Raw genomic sequence first — 12,004 nt, 5'->3', positions numbered from 1 at the left:
CAATAGCCAAAATAATCAGGAAGTTGCTCCAAGAGCCTGCATCGGCTTTGTGGGCCTGGTGGCTTCTTACTATGTTTTTATCTTCTGAAACATTGCAAACCTAAGCTGCACCCTCAGAATAAGATACCACCAGCTGATATTCCATGCATTTTCTGTTGGATTTTAGTTGTAATAAGTCTTAATGCAAGCACTCATGAATTGTTTCCAGTTGGGTACTAACCCTTTGCGCATGACATAACCATAGAAGGAGTTTAGAATACATTTGTGTGCCAGCTGCAGGGACTCGTACAGAATCTCCATGTTCTTACAACGTTTGATCTCTGTAGCATCTCCAGACTCAATAGCAGCAGACAATTTCTTTTTCCACACCTAGAAAAGTTCAATAGAAATCAGTGATGGTCAAAAGTGGCAAAATTCAAAACTAACATTTTCACTATTGCCAATGCAATATTAAAGTGTTTCACAAATAAATCTTTGAAATGGGGTGGATTATGGAAGAAAATCTGGCAAAACTGTGGGCCTCAAATAAGCATGGTCTGAAAGGCATCTCTCTGAACATCACTAAATTATATGTTTAAAACATTGGAGGAAGGATTTTAATTTAAAGGTCATCAATGGAAAGGTGATACTTGCAACAATAGTTTCTCTTGAGATCAAAACTTAAGTCAAATTAGCCAAGAAAACACAAAAAATCCAAGAACTAGATCAAATATAGTTAAAGGACTGCTACAAAGGCAAAGTAAGAATAGGAAACTGGAAAGAAATTGATTGCGGATGTTCCAAAGTAATATCAAATGCAGTGGATTCCAGTTAATTGAGACATATCAGGACCGGTACATTTTGACCCAATTTAGAGGCTACCAAGGTTTCATGGAAATAGTTAAAAAAGTATAAAAAGACAAACTATCATTTAACTTAGTAACAAAATATGCGTTTGAATGAAATACAGAACAAATGAGAATACTACCAATATCTCTACAGTATTATAATACTGTGTATCAGTTTCTAAAAGTCAACAATGGGAAATTCAAATGTACGCTGCTGTGTATGTTGTGTCCAGGGAGGGGTGGCACCTCTGGTGAAGGGGCTTGTCATGTCCATTCTGGGGCAGCTCACTCACCTTTAGACCCCGTCGGGTACTCAGTTCTCACCAGTGGCTCCAAGTAGCTGTTTGTATGCAATGGTGGCCACACCCTGGTACACCCTTTCGACAGGCTGGCTAAACCAGATGAGGGTAGCCAGTGGGCCTCATATCCCAGTGAAATAGGAGCATGCCTATCCTAGCACTTGAAGTTAGCTCTGGCAAACTGGGCGAATGAGATCTGCAGTGAGATTCAATGGCCAAGAAGGTGGTTCTGCAATGCTTCATGTAGAACAAAGGGCATGTTAAATTCCACAAGTAGTCATGATTCTCCACGGCAACCAAAGACCCCATTTTGTGACAACTACTCATACCACTGGACCCGGATTTCCAAGGTGGAGAGTGTGGTACTGTCCCAATGCAACAGTTTTTCCAACTTTAAAACCTCTCCCGCACAGGTTTCACTGTCATCATCGTATATGACAACAAACAACACGTTGCTGTGTTCTTTTCATTGACTGTAAATGAACAAAATTAGCACAGGCACCTAGTGCAGATAATGGACTGCCTTAATACAATGCTTTTAATGATTGCATCCACCAAATCTTCACTTTCAATGCAACTTTCAGATTTTTATTAATACAGTACCTTCAAATCCTTCATAATTCCTAACTTGAAGTAGTGAAATCATTTCATTTTCACTTTCTGGCATCTCCAAGCCTGAATAGTTCTGAATTGTCTTGCTGCTTCTATTTCTCACCAACTATGACAAAGATCACTGATTTTGTGAGCACAAATACGCAAATGACACTACTTAAAAACATTTCTTGACATATGGTGCAAGGTAGGCCCTTAGAGCCACACCACCCAGCAATCCCCCAATTAAATCCTAGCCTAATCATGGGACAGTTTACAATGACCAATTAACCTACCAACTGTCTTTGGAATGTGGGAGGAAACCAGAGCACCTAGAGGTAACTCACACATTTGTGGGAAGAATGTACAAACTCCTTATTGCTCTAAGCATGGAGTAGTGCCTTAACAGGCACACAAGTTTACGCAACTGGTGCTAGTTAGAAATTACCTATCAACAGTCTGCTATCCCAATTAAATGACAGTGTCCCAAATAAACAAAGGGAATCCTGGCTATTTTTGTGATTAAATTTTGTTCTTTCAGGGTTGCCCCAAATAAGCGGCAGTCCTGATAAACCGAAGGACCAATTAACTGGAATCTATTGTACTCCCAAAAGAATTCTTTACAGACATATCAATAAACTGATTGAGCATAGTACAACAACGAATGATAAAAGTGAGAAGAAAAAAGGTCCTTGCCTTATGTGAGCCCTTAAATTCATACCGCCTGTCACGGAAAGCTCGCACTGTATCTACATAAAAGGAATTTTCACGCTGGCAAATTGTGGTTACTCGTTCCTCTGTTCTAGTGATATGAATTTTCTTGTAAGCTTTGCGACAATAGTCTGAAAAATACAGACAGAAGTGTATCAATTATCAGACTGTGCCACAAGTTACAGAACAGAAATTGAGCAAACATTGGAAAGACGTTGAAAATATTTGAACAGGAGTTCACCAGCTTGACTGATTTTGACCGGAGAAGCTTTGGCATGGTGCTATTAACCTCAGCAGCTGGGTCAAAGAGATTGCCATCTCTTTCTTACTTGCGTTTGTGCATTTACGAGAAAATGAAAGCATTCTAAACTGAAAGTATTCAGACATGCACAAATATGCAGTAAATAAAAAAAAATACCTGCCAATCTCTTCTTTTCATACTTTGCCTGTTCTTCACGAGACAGCTCATGAAAAGCTTGTGGTTGGCCATTTGGAAAAGCAGGAGGAAACTTCTCAGATTCAAGCTGCTGTTGAATGCGATGGTACTCACTGCGTGAGGCAGGCACTGCAAAGGCAAAATACAAGATTTTGTATGCTATTTTAAATAGCTTAATTAATGTAAATTAATACCTTGCTGAAGATTGAAGGATTGTCAGTTTGTGGTGAAATATGCAGTTCAGAGGAACACATCAATATCTACTTTTGAGTTGTCAGATACATTCTAATTCAGTCTTATTTAGCAAAGTGGCAATGCGACTAACATGATGGTAGGTCATCTCCACACAAAGATGAATCTTTGCATAAAGGAGACCGACCATCATGTTGGTAGCATTGATGAGTCTATGCCCCGGCAAGACAACATGGGTGTCTATCTCCCTTAGGTTGACCGAGGAGATTGAGGGTAGATATAGTAATCCTTTGTGTGGGTTCTCACACTACACACTGTAGGCCTGGACAGCCAGATTGTTATACGGTGATTACTCAAAATGGAACTAAGCCAGTCTCTGTATAGACATTAAAGTTGCCCACTAAGAGAAACTTGCATACTATTTGAAGAGCACTATTTCATTGGTTCAGCTAGCACAGGACATGGGAGATCTTCTTGCCCTTGTTTAACCTTACATCGCAAGATGTAACATTAACACTACCACAGCATTCTCTCCTACCCATGTACCACTGTGCCACTATCTCAGATGGGTCTATTCAGCCAGTGGGACAGGGTGTGATGGCAGCAACCATTATTTTGCACCAAGGTGCTTCTACCCCAATTAAGACATCATTACCACCACCCCCCCCCCAATGTCTGCGAGGATAGTTGTACTGTGGAGAGCATTCTGACAGACTGCATCACTGTCTGATATGGAGGGGCTACTGCACAAGACCGGAAGAAGCTGCAGAAGGTTGTAAATCTAGTCAGCTTTATCTTGGGCACTAGCCTACAAAGTACCCAGGACATCTTTAGGGAGCGGTGTCTCAGAAAGTCAGCATCTATTATTAAAGACCTCCAGCACCCAGGACATGCCCTTTTCTCACTGTTACCATCAGGCAGGAGGTACAGAAGCCTGAAGGCACACACTCAGTGGTTCAGAAACAACTTCTTCCCCTCTGCCATCCGATTCCTGAATGGAATTTGAAGCTTTAGACACTACCTCACTTTTTTTTAAATATACAGTATTTCTGTTTTTGCACATTTTTTAATAATCTATTCAATATATGTAATTGATTTACTTGTTTATTTATTATGCTTTATTTTATATATTTTTTCTCTCTCTGCTAGATTATGTATTGCATTGAACTGCTGCTGCTAAGTTAACAAATTTCACGTTACATGGCCGTGATAATAAACCTGATTCTGATTCTACAAAGTCAAAAACTCAAAAGATCTGGGGGTAAGTTGAACACATTCAAGTTCAGTGCCTCGGTCTACATTAGGTGGTCTATCAATCTTATCCTTGTTCCATTTCAAATACTGTTTCTACAAAATAAAATGAATGACTTTCTTGGTCATTTTAGAAGGTATTTATGAGTCAACAACACCACTATGAGTCCCCTGTCTCGCACAGGCCAAACAGCAGAGGATAGCAATTTCAATGACTCGACCCCTCCATCAAGTGCCTTTAAGCTTTTCACAACACTGGAAGTTAAATTCTAGATGATTTAATCTATTCAGTTCTAAGTCCACAGATACCAAATTGGGATTCGTACTCATGACCTCAGACTGTTAGCTCAGCTTTCCAGATTAGTCCTGTGATTTAACCATTGCACCTCCATTGTACTTTGCTGAAGTAGGAAGGGCAGATCACCAGTGGCTTCACTTGGGTCATTTTGCATTATCTTGGCATCTGATCTTCTATCAGTTATGTTCAAATCTTACCATACAAGACGATAATCATCCACACAGTGTGAGGGGAGTATTTTGGAACACTACCCCAGATTTGTTTTTTCACAGAAAGATATTCGAGTTTTATTGTAGTACTTCTTATGAAAAATAAGCAGGACTTGAAGGGTATGCTGTTCATCATTGGAAAGGTTAATCATAAGACCATAAGATAAAGGAGCTGAATTAGGCTATTTGACCCATCAAGTCTTCTCCGCCATTCCGCTATTTCATCATTTCCATTTTCCCTCTCAGCCCCAAACTCCTGCCTTCCCCCTGTATCCCTTCATGCCCTCTGGTTAAAGAAACTCCTACTCATCTCCATTCTAAATGGACGTCACTCTATACTGAGGCTGTGTCTTCTGTGCTTAAACTCCCACACCAAAGGAAACATCCTCCCCACATCCACTCTATTGTGGTTTTTATGGAATTCTATCATGGAGGCCTACCATGGAGTTTTTCTGCATTGAACTTAGACAAAGAGGAAACGTTTTTTGTAACTTCCAATCCGTTTTTCTGGGACCTTAGAAAATGAACCCATTCTTTCTGTAAATGAGCTTTGCAGCTTCACTTCACAAGAAATGATCCACAATATTTGGTGTTGGGTTACACAAGCATAATGCAATAAAAATCCTTCCTGATATGACCTTTAATAATATGCTTTTCTGATCTTTCTAAGTATGCCAACATAATTTTAAATCATAGCTTTATAGTAATGACTAAGGCTGTATTATTCCATTTAATTCAACAGGTGCAACCTATCTTTGCATGATAGAAAGCAGCGCCACGCTTCATAATAATCAGCGGATAACATTACTTATCTTCTCTTTGCCTATCCAGCTAAATGTCCTTGAGATTTCCTGCTTTAAAGATGGCAAATTCATGATACTACACTCATTTCTGGAGCATCAAGACAGTAAAGACTACTGTTAAGACTATTGCTTATTGACTACAGCTCTGACTTCAATACTATTATTCCAAGCAAACCTTTCTACAGTTCACAATCAGAAAGGACGGGCAGCAGTACTACCGCCACAATTATTTTCAACACTGGTGCTCCACGAGGTTACATCCTCAGCCCCCACCCTGCTGCCTATACAATCACGACTGCGCGGTCAGATTCTGCTCTAATTCTATCGAAAAATTTGTGTATAATACCACCACAGTAGGCCATATCTCAAAGTTGGATTACAAGAAGGAGACAGATAGTTGAGTGACCTTGTGTCAAGACAATAATTTTTCCCTCAATGCCAGCAAAAAAACTTCAGGAAGGAGGTTGGTGCACATAGTCTTGTCTACATCAATGGTGAGAGGTCAAGAGGGTTTTGAGCTTCAGTTTTTTTTGGAGTGATCATAACCAAGAGCTTGTCCTGGTCCAACCACATAGACATTACCACCAAGAGAGCTCACCTTGCATTGTACTTCCTCTGTAACAGTAGCACTTTGTTCAGCATTTTGTTACTGTTTTACCTTGTATTACCTCAATGCACTGTATAATAAATTGATCTGCAAGAATGGTATCAACAGGAATTCTGCAGATGCTGGTAATTCAAGCAACAGACATCAAAGTTGCTGGTGAACGCAGCAGGCCAGGCAGCATCTCTAGGAAGAGGTACAGTCGACGTTTCAGGCCGAGACCCTTGGACGAAGGGTCTCGGCCTGAAACGTCGACTGTACCTCTTCCTAGAGATGCTGCCTGGCCTGCTGCGTTCACCAGCAACTTTGATGTGTGTTGCAAGAATGGTATACAAGTTTTTCACCTCACTCCATACATTTGACAATAACAAACCAATTTAGTGGAAGTCCTCTCAACCTATTCATTTCAAAAGGCCTCTTTCCATTTAGGCATGGCTTCACATCATCTGCTTCAGCTAACAGATTAACCATTCTTCATCAAGAAGTTTCTTAAAGTACAGAAACACATTCTGTTAAAAAAAAAAACCATGAAGGACAATTTGGAAAAAATCTTTCTGCAGAAATCACTAACATTTTTCACAAATGACTTGTGTCAACTAATAACCAAAAGAGTGAAGAATGTTGGTAAATCTATTTGTGGTATTAAGAGGTCTTGATTTATATTTGAGGTGAAATCAGGAGAGAAAAGTGGCAACCTTTCCTTGCGTTCTCCATGTGCAGAAAACATTGCTGGGATAGCTTAAGCTTGCAAGGATTCAATAACATTTGTGACAAAGAACAATTTACCTTTGATACCATAACCATTTCCAAGTGTATAATATACAATATAGCCAATGATGTTAAATCATAACTCCAGCACCACCCTAAAGGTCTGTCTGCGCCCCAATATAATTGCACGTTTGACAGTTTTCTAAGCAGCCTTTCAAGGTAGCACAACCCTATCACTGGACCAGATACTGTGATAACTTTGACTATTGTTGAAACATGCCCAAAAACTACTCATTATTTAAACAACATGTAAATTAAGCTTCAACAAGTAATGGCCCTAAAGATTGACTTTCTTCTCTTTCCATACAGTCTGCCTGATTGGCGGAGTTCTTTCAGAATCTGTGTTTTTGTTCCACATTCCACTAACTCCAGTTTTAGTTGCTTTCATCTTAAAAAGACCATTTTCTCCCTTTTACAATAAAATGATCAATTCCTGCAATGTTGACAAAATCTTCTCCATATTTCCTATCAATATTGTTGGAGGCCACTTCAGCCCATCTAGTCTCTACTGGCTCACAACAATCCTATTTCCCCAGTGATTTTCACTGTCACTTAATCTCAAAGTATTTTTACTAACTTCCCTTTCCCACCCCACCACTGCATCTACCACTCATCTAAACAACAATGTAGTGGCCAGTGAACTTACTAACCCACTTCTGGGGTGTGGCAGGAAAATGCAGCAACACCACGTGGTCACAGGGAGAATTTGCGAACTCCACACAGACAGCACCGGAATTCTGGATTGGCTGCACCACTATGCTGCTCTTATCTCTATTACTGTGATAACAAATTTTGCAGCAAATTAACAACATGACAAAACGACAAAATGAAAAACTATTCCAAATTATTATAGGACACAAAAGGTATCAAAGGGATGGGGTATTACTTACTCATTTCCAGATGTACAAATATACTCACTGAATTCTCCTCTCCAAGTCCATGTCATTTTGCGCTGGCAGTTTGCACCAGGTTTGTTAAAATCACAGGCTGCACAGGTAATTTCATCCACCATGGCAGATGGCTGTAAACAGAAATCAAAAATTCCAGGGTGTGAGACAATAATCAATAGACACAAACTGAAATTTTACCTGTCTTTAACTGATTAAGAAACTAAATCAAGCAAGCCACATACGCTGGAAAGCTAGCAGTGGACACAAGTACCTGTGCATGAAAATGTGAACGGATAGTCAGGAAATAGTATACAGTTTTAAATAATTAGAAACCATTTGGTTTTAACCAAAATATTAAAATTGAAGGTGGTTGATCTCTGGTCAGCGAGGAACTTAATTTGTTTTAAGCCAACATTTGGAAAATAGATTTTATATTTGATTTGTTTCAAGGTGAGGGATAATACAGCAGAGCAGTTGCCTTTCATTGGGCTATCAAACAATGGGGGGGGAGGGAAGAAAATCAGGAGATTCCAACATAGTTTCAAATACAGCATTTCACAACATGCCAGATCCAAAGCCCCACTTCAAGGGCTGAAGTTTTAATCTTTATTTTCTAAACTACTATTTAAAGCCAGCACGGAGTGTACAGCTGGTATGTGTGGGTCCAAGGAACATCTTTCTTCTATTCATACAACTAGCTTTCCCCATTTTGTTTTCTTCCTGCTGATCTAAAGTGGATAGGATTTATCCTTGGCCATTGATGGTTGATCTCATTTTATTGTTGTACTGAGCAGAAGTGGGTGAGGAGGTCATTTGTCCAGTGAATCGTGTGAAAAATAAAGTGCAAAACCAGTCAGGATTTGCTCATAAGGAACTGTCTTTCAAATTCATCCACCACAGGCTGCTGGAGGAAATTATTATTAGACCAGGGCAATATCTTTCATGTACTCTCTCCATCTGCCCATTATTGTTCATTTTTCTTTGGTTCACCATTCACTTACCAGTCCCTGTGCATTCACTCAGTTGCCAGTTTATTAGGTACCTCCTGTACCCAATAAAGCAGCCACTGAGAGTTATGTTCTTGGTCTTCTGCTGCCATAGCCCATCTACTTCATGGTTTGAAATGTTGTGTGTTCAGAGATGCTCTTCTGCACACCATTGATGTAACGTGTGATTATTGAATTATCGTCACTTTCCTGTCAGCTTGAACCAGTCTGGCCATTCCCATCTGACCTCTCTCATTAACAAGGCATTTTCACCCACAGAGCTCATTGGATTTTTAAAAATTTTCTACACCATTCTTTGTTATCTTCAGAGTTTGTTGTGCGTGAAAATCCTTAAGAATTCAGCAGTTTCCGAAATTTTCAATCCACCCATCTGGTACCAACAGTCATTCCATGGTCAAAGTCACTTAAATCACATTTCCTCCCCATTCTGATGTTTAGTCTGAACAACAAATTAACTCCTTGACCATATCTGCATGTTTTATGGATTGAGTTGCTGCCACGATTGGCTAATTAGATATTTGCATTAACGAAGTGTACCTAATAAAGTTGACACAGAGTGCTCATGTTCTTGTGTATAAGACGATAAACTCTACTCCAAGAAATTCTGACATCTTTCCTCTCCACTTTCAGTCCCGATGGATGAATGGAGGTCTTCAAACCTGAAATATCAGAAATTACTTTCCCACCCCTCTACTGCTAGCCCCCACAGCTGCTGCTAGGTGGAGTTCCTCCAGCAGATCATTTGCCACTCCAGATTCTAGCATCTGCAGTCTCTTATGAATCAATCTTCCATAACTTGTGTAATTAATATACATTTAAACCACTATGTCAACTTTTAAACAAACAAAAGATTCTACAGACACACTTTTTTTTCTTATTTCTAGCATAAAATGTGGCTATAATTTCCTTTTTCACCCCCATTTTCAATCCGATTTGCCACATTAAGTTTCCACAGTAACATTATCAAAGCTTGTTTACCGGGACAATTGAGATCCACTTTACCGGACCACCTCACTCAATACCTTGAGAAGAGTACCACTTGGGTAAAGTTACCAGATACCCGACTATAAATCTGTAAAATAGGATGTAGGTAACTAATCAGACTGAAAAATAGCGATGTGATGCTCCACAGGGATAATACAGTCAATAACAAATCTAAGAAGGAATTCAAGAATGACAGCTTCCTCAAAGGGACAGCAAAAAGGTAATAGCAATTAAGGCAAACAATAACAGCAGATGTAATTGAAAGCTAAACAATTATTTAAAATGCTAAAGTAGACAGGCAGTAAAGATGCATGTATGGGGATGGGGGTGAGGGTGGGGATGAAGTTGGAGGTGACTTCCAGAAGGCGATAAGGCAGCTTAGTTCACTTTGGCCAAAAGGTTTGTCATGCTGCTGCATGTGGAATGGGAAAACTGAAAGGTTCAGGTATTCATCTGTCAAAATTGTTAACTATGTTGCACAACAGGGAGCAGTCATCAGCAGCAATTGGGAGGAACAGTTAGGCAAAATGATTAGTAGGCAGATGAGAAACTCTGAAGATCGATTTGATAATTTGGTGTTCATCGGAAGGCAGGATCCTTTATTCTTTCCCTGGCTGAACATTACATCAACCGTACCTGTAAGCGGTTGGTCAGAATGATGTTTGGATACATCGCTCCAACATCCAAATGGTAAATGAGAGGACATTCAATTCTGTTGGGAACTTCTTTCAAACAGTTCAGTTTCTGTTTTATTTCTTCACATACCTGGAGGAGAGAAAGTGAACAAAACTGAAATTGAGCACAAGTCACTTAGTAATGACGATAATGCAAGTTAACCAATTTGTGGATTGTTCTCATTCCTCTTAAGAACGATCTGTCAAAACAAAACAGGGAAGTGCAGTGGGCAGGACAGACAGTAGCAGGAGAAGCACAAGTGGGCTGGGAAGCTTATCTTCATTTACTTCACTGCAAGGAGACTTGCAAATAAGATAGTTGACCCAAGAGCACAGAGCAGTGCACGTGATTACAATATTACTGCAACCACAGACATATGGCTGAGGGAGGAGCAGGACTGGCAGCTCAATGTTCCAGGAATAAAGGTTTTCGCCTTGACAGGAGTGGGGGACAGGGAAAGAGGAGGAGCCACTGACTGCTAATCAAGGAAAGCATTATGGCAATACTCAGTGAGGATATCCTGGAGGGACTGGCCAACAACGTTAGATGGGTAGAACTTAGAAATAAGGAAGAGGTAAGTAAGAAAATAATAAAAATTAAGAATATAGAACAATACAGCACAGGAACAGGCCCTTTGGCCTACAAAGTTGTGTCAAACCAATTAAGTTATCAAATGGCCCACTAATCTCCTCTGCCTACACTTTTACCTTCCATTTTCACACATTCATGTGCCTATCTAAAAGTCTCTTCAGAACTGTCTAATGTATCTGCGTCTACCACCACCCCAATCAGCGCATTTCAGGTACCATCACTGTGTGTGAAAAAAAAAACTTGCCCCTAAAATCTCCAATAAAATTATTCCCTCTCACCTTCGATACGTGGCCTCTGGTATTAGACATGTCAACCCTGGGAAAAGGACTTTGTCTATCTACTCCTCTCATAATCTTATAAAACTCTATCAGATCTCCCCTCAGCCACAGCCACTCCAGAGAAAAATAAGCCGCAGGAGTAGAATTAGGTCATTTTGCCCAGTGTCTTCTGTCATTGCATCATGGTTACTTTATTATCACTCTCAACTCCATTCCCCTGCTTCTCTCTGAAATCTTTGACACCCTTACTAATGAAGAACCTATCAACCTCCACGTTAAAAAAAAACAATGATTTGGCCTCCACAGCTGTCTGTGGCAATGAATTCCACAGATTCACCACCCTCTGGCTAAAGAAATTTCTCCTCATCTCAATGATTTGGCCTCCACAGCTGTCTGTGGCAATGAATTCCACAGATTCACCACCCTCTGGCTAAAGAAATTTCTCCTCATCTCAATGATTTGGCCTCCACAGCTGTCTGTGGCAATGAATTCCACAGATTCACCACCCTCTGGCTAAAGAAGTTTCTCCTCATCTCAGTTCTAAGTGATCATCCCTCTATTCTGAGGCTGTGCCCTCTGGTCCTAGACTC

The 12,004-nt window shown here is 40.1% G+C and overlaps 1 protein-coding gene across 3 annotated transcripts in view; it reads right to left on the bottom strand.

Moving 5' to 3' along the window:
- pole (polymerase (DNA directed), epsilon) overlaps positions 1-12,004 on the bottom strand; it is a 135,227-nt gene that overhangs the window by 82,152 nt on the left and 41,071 nt on the right. For all 3 annotated transcript variants that reach the window (XM_063034149.1, XM_063034150.1, XM_063034151.1), the window contains 5 exons: positions 10,507-10,635; positions 7,908-8,010; positions 2,847-2,993; positions 2,414-2,559; positions 221-369 (listed from right to left, as the gene is read on the bottom strand). In XM_063034149.1, coding sequence (XP_062890219.1) covers positions 221-369; positions 2,414-2,559; positions 2,847-2,993; positions 7,908-8,010; positions 10,507-10,635 — 674 coding nt within the window. The remainder of the gene's footprint in view (positions 1-220; positions 370-2,413; positions 2,560-2,846; positions 2,994-7,907; positions 8,011-10,506; positions 10,636-12,004) is intronic.

This window comes from Mobula hypostoma, chromosome 27 (assembly GCF_963921235.1).
Source record: "Mobula hypostoma chromosome 27, sMobHyp1.1, whole genome shotgun sequence".
Lineage (NCBI taxonomy): Eukaryota > Metazoa > Chordata > Chondrichthyes > Myliobatiformes > Myliobatidae > Mobula > Mobula hypostoma.
The sequence above is the reverse complement of the archived record's forward strand: the minus strand, read 5'-3'. Positions and strand labels throughout refer to the sequence as shown.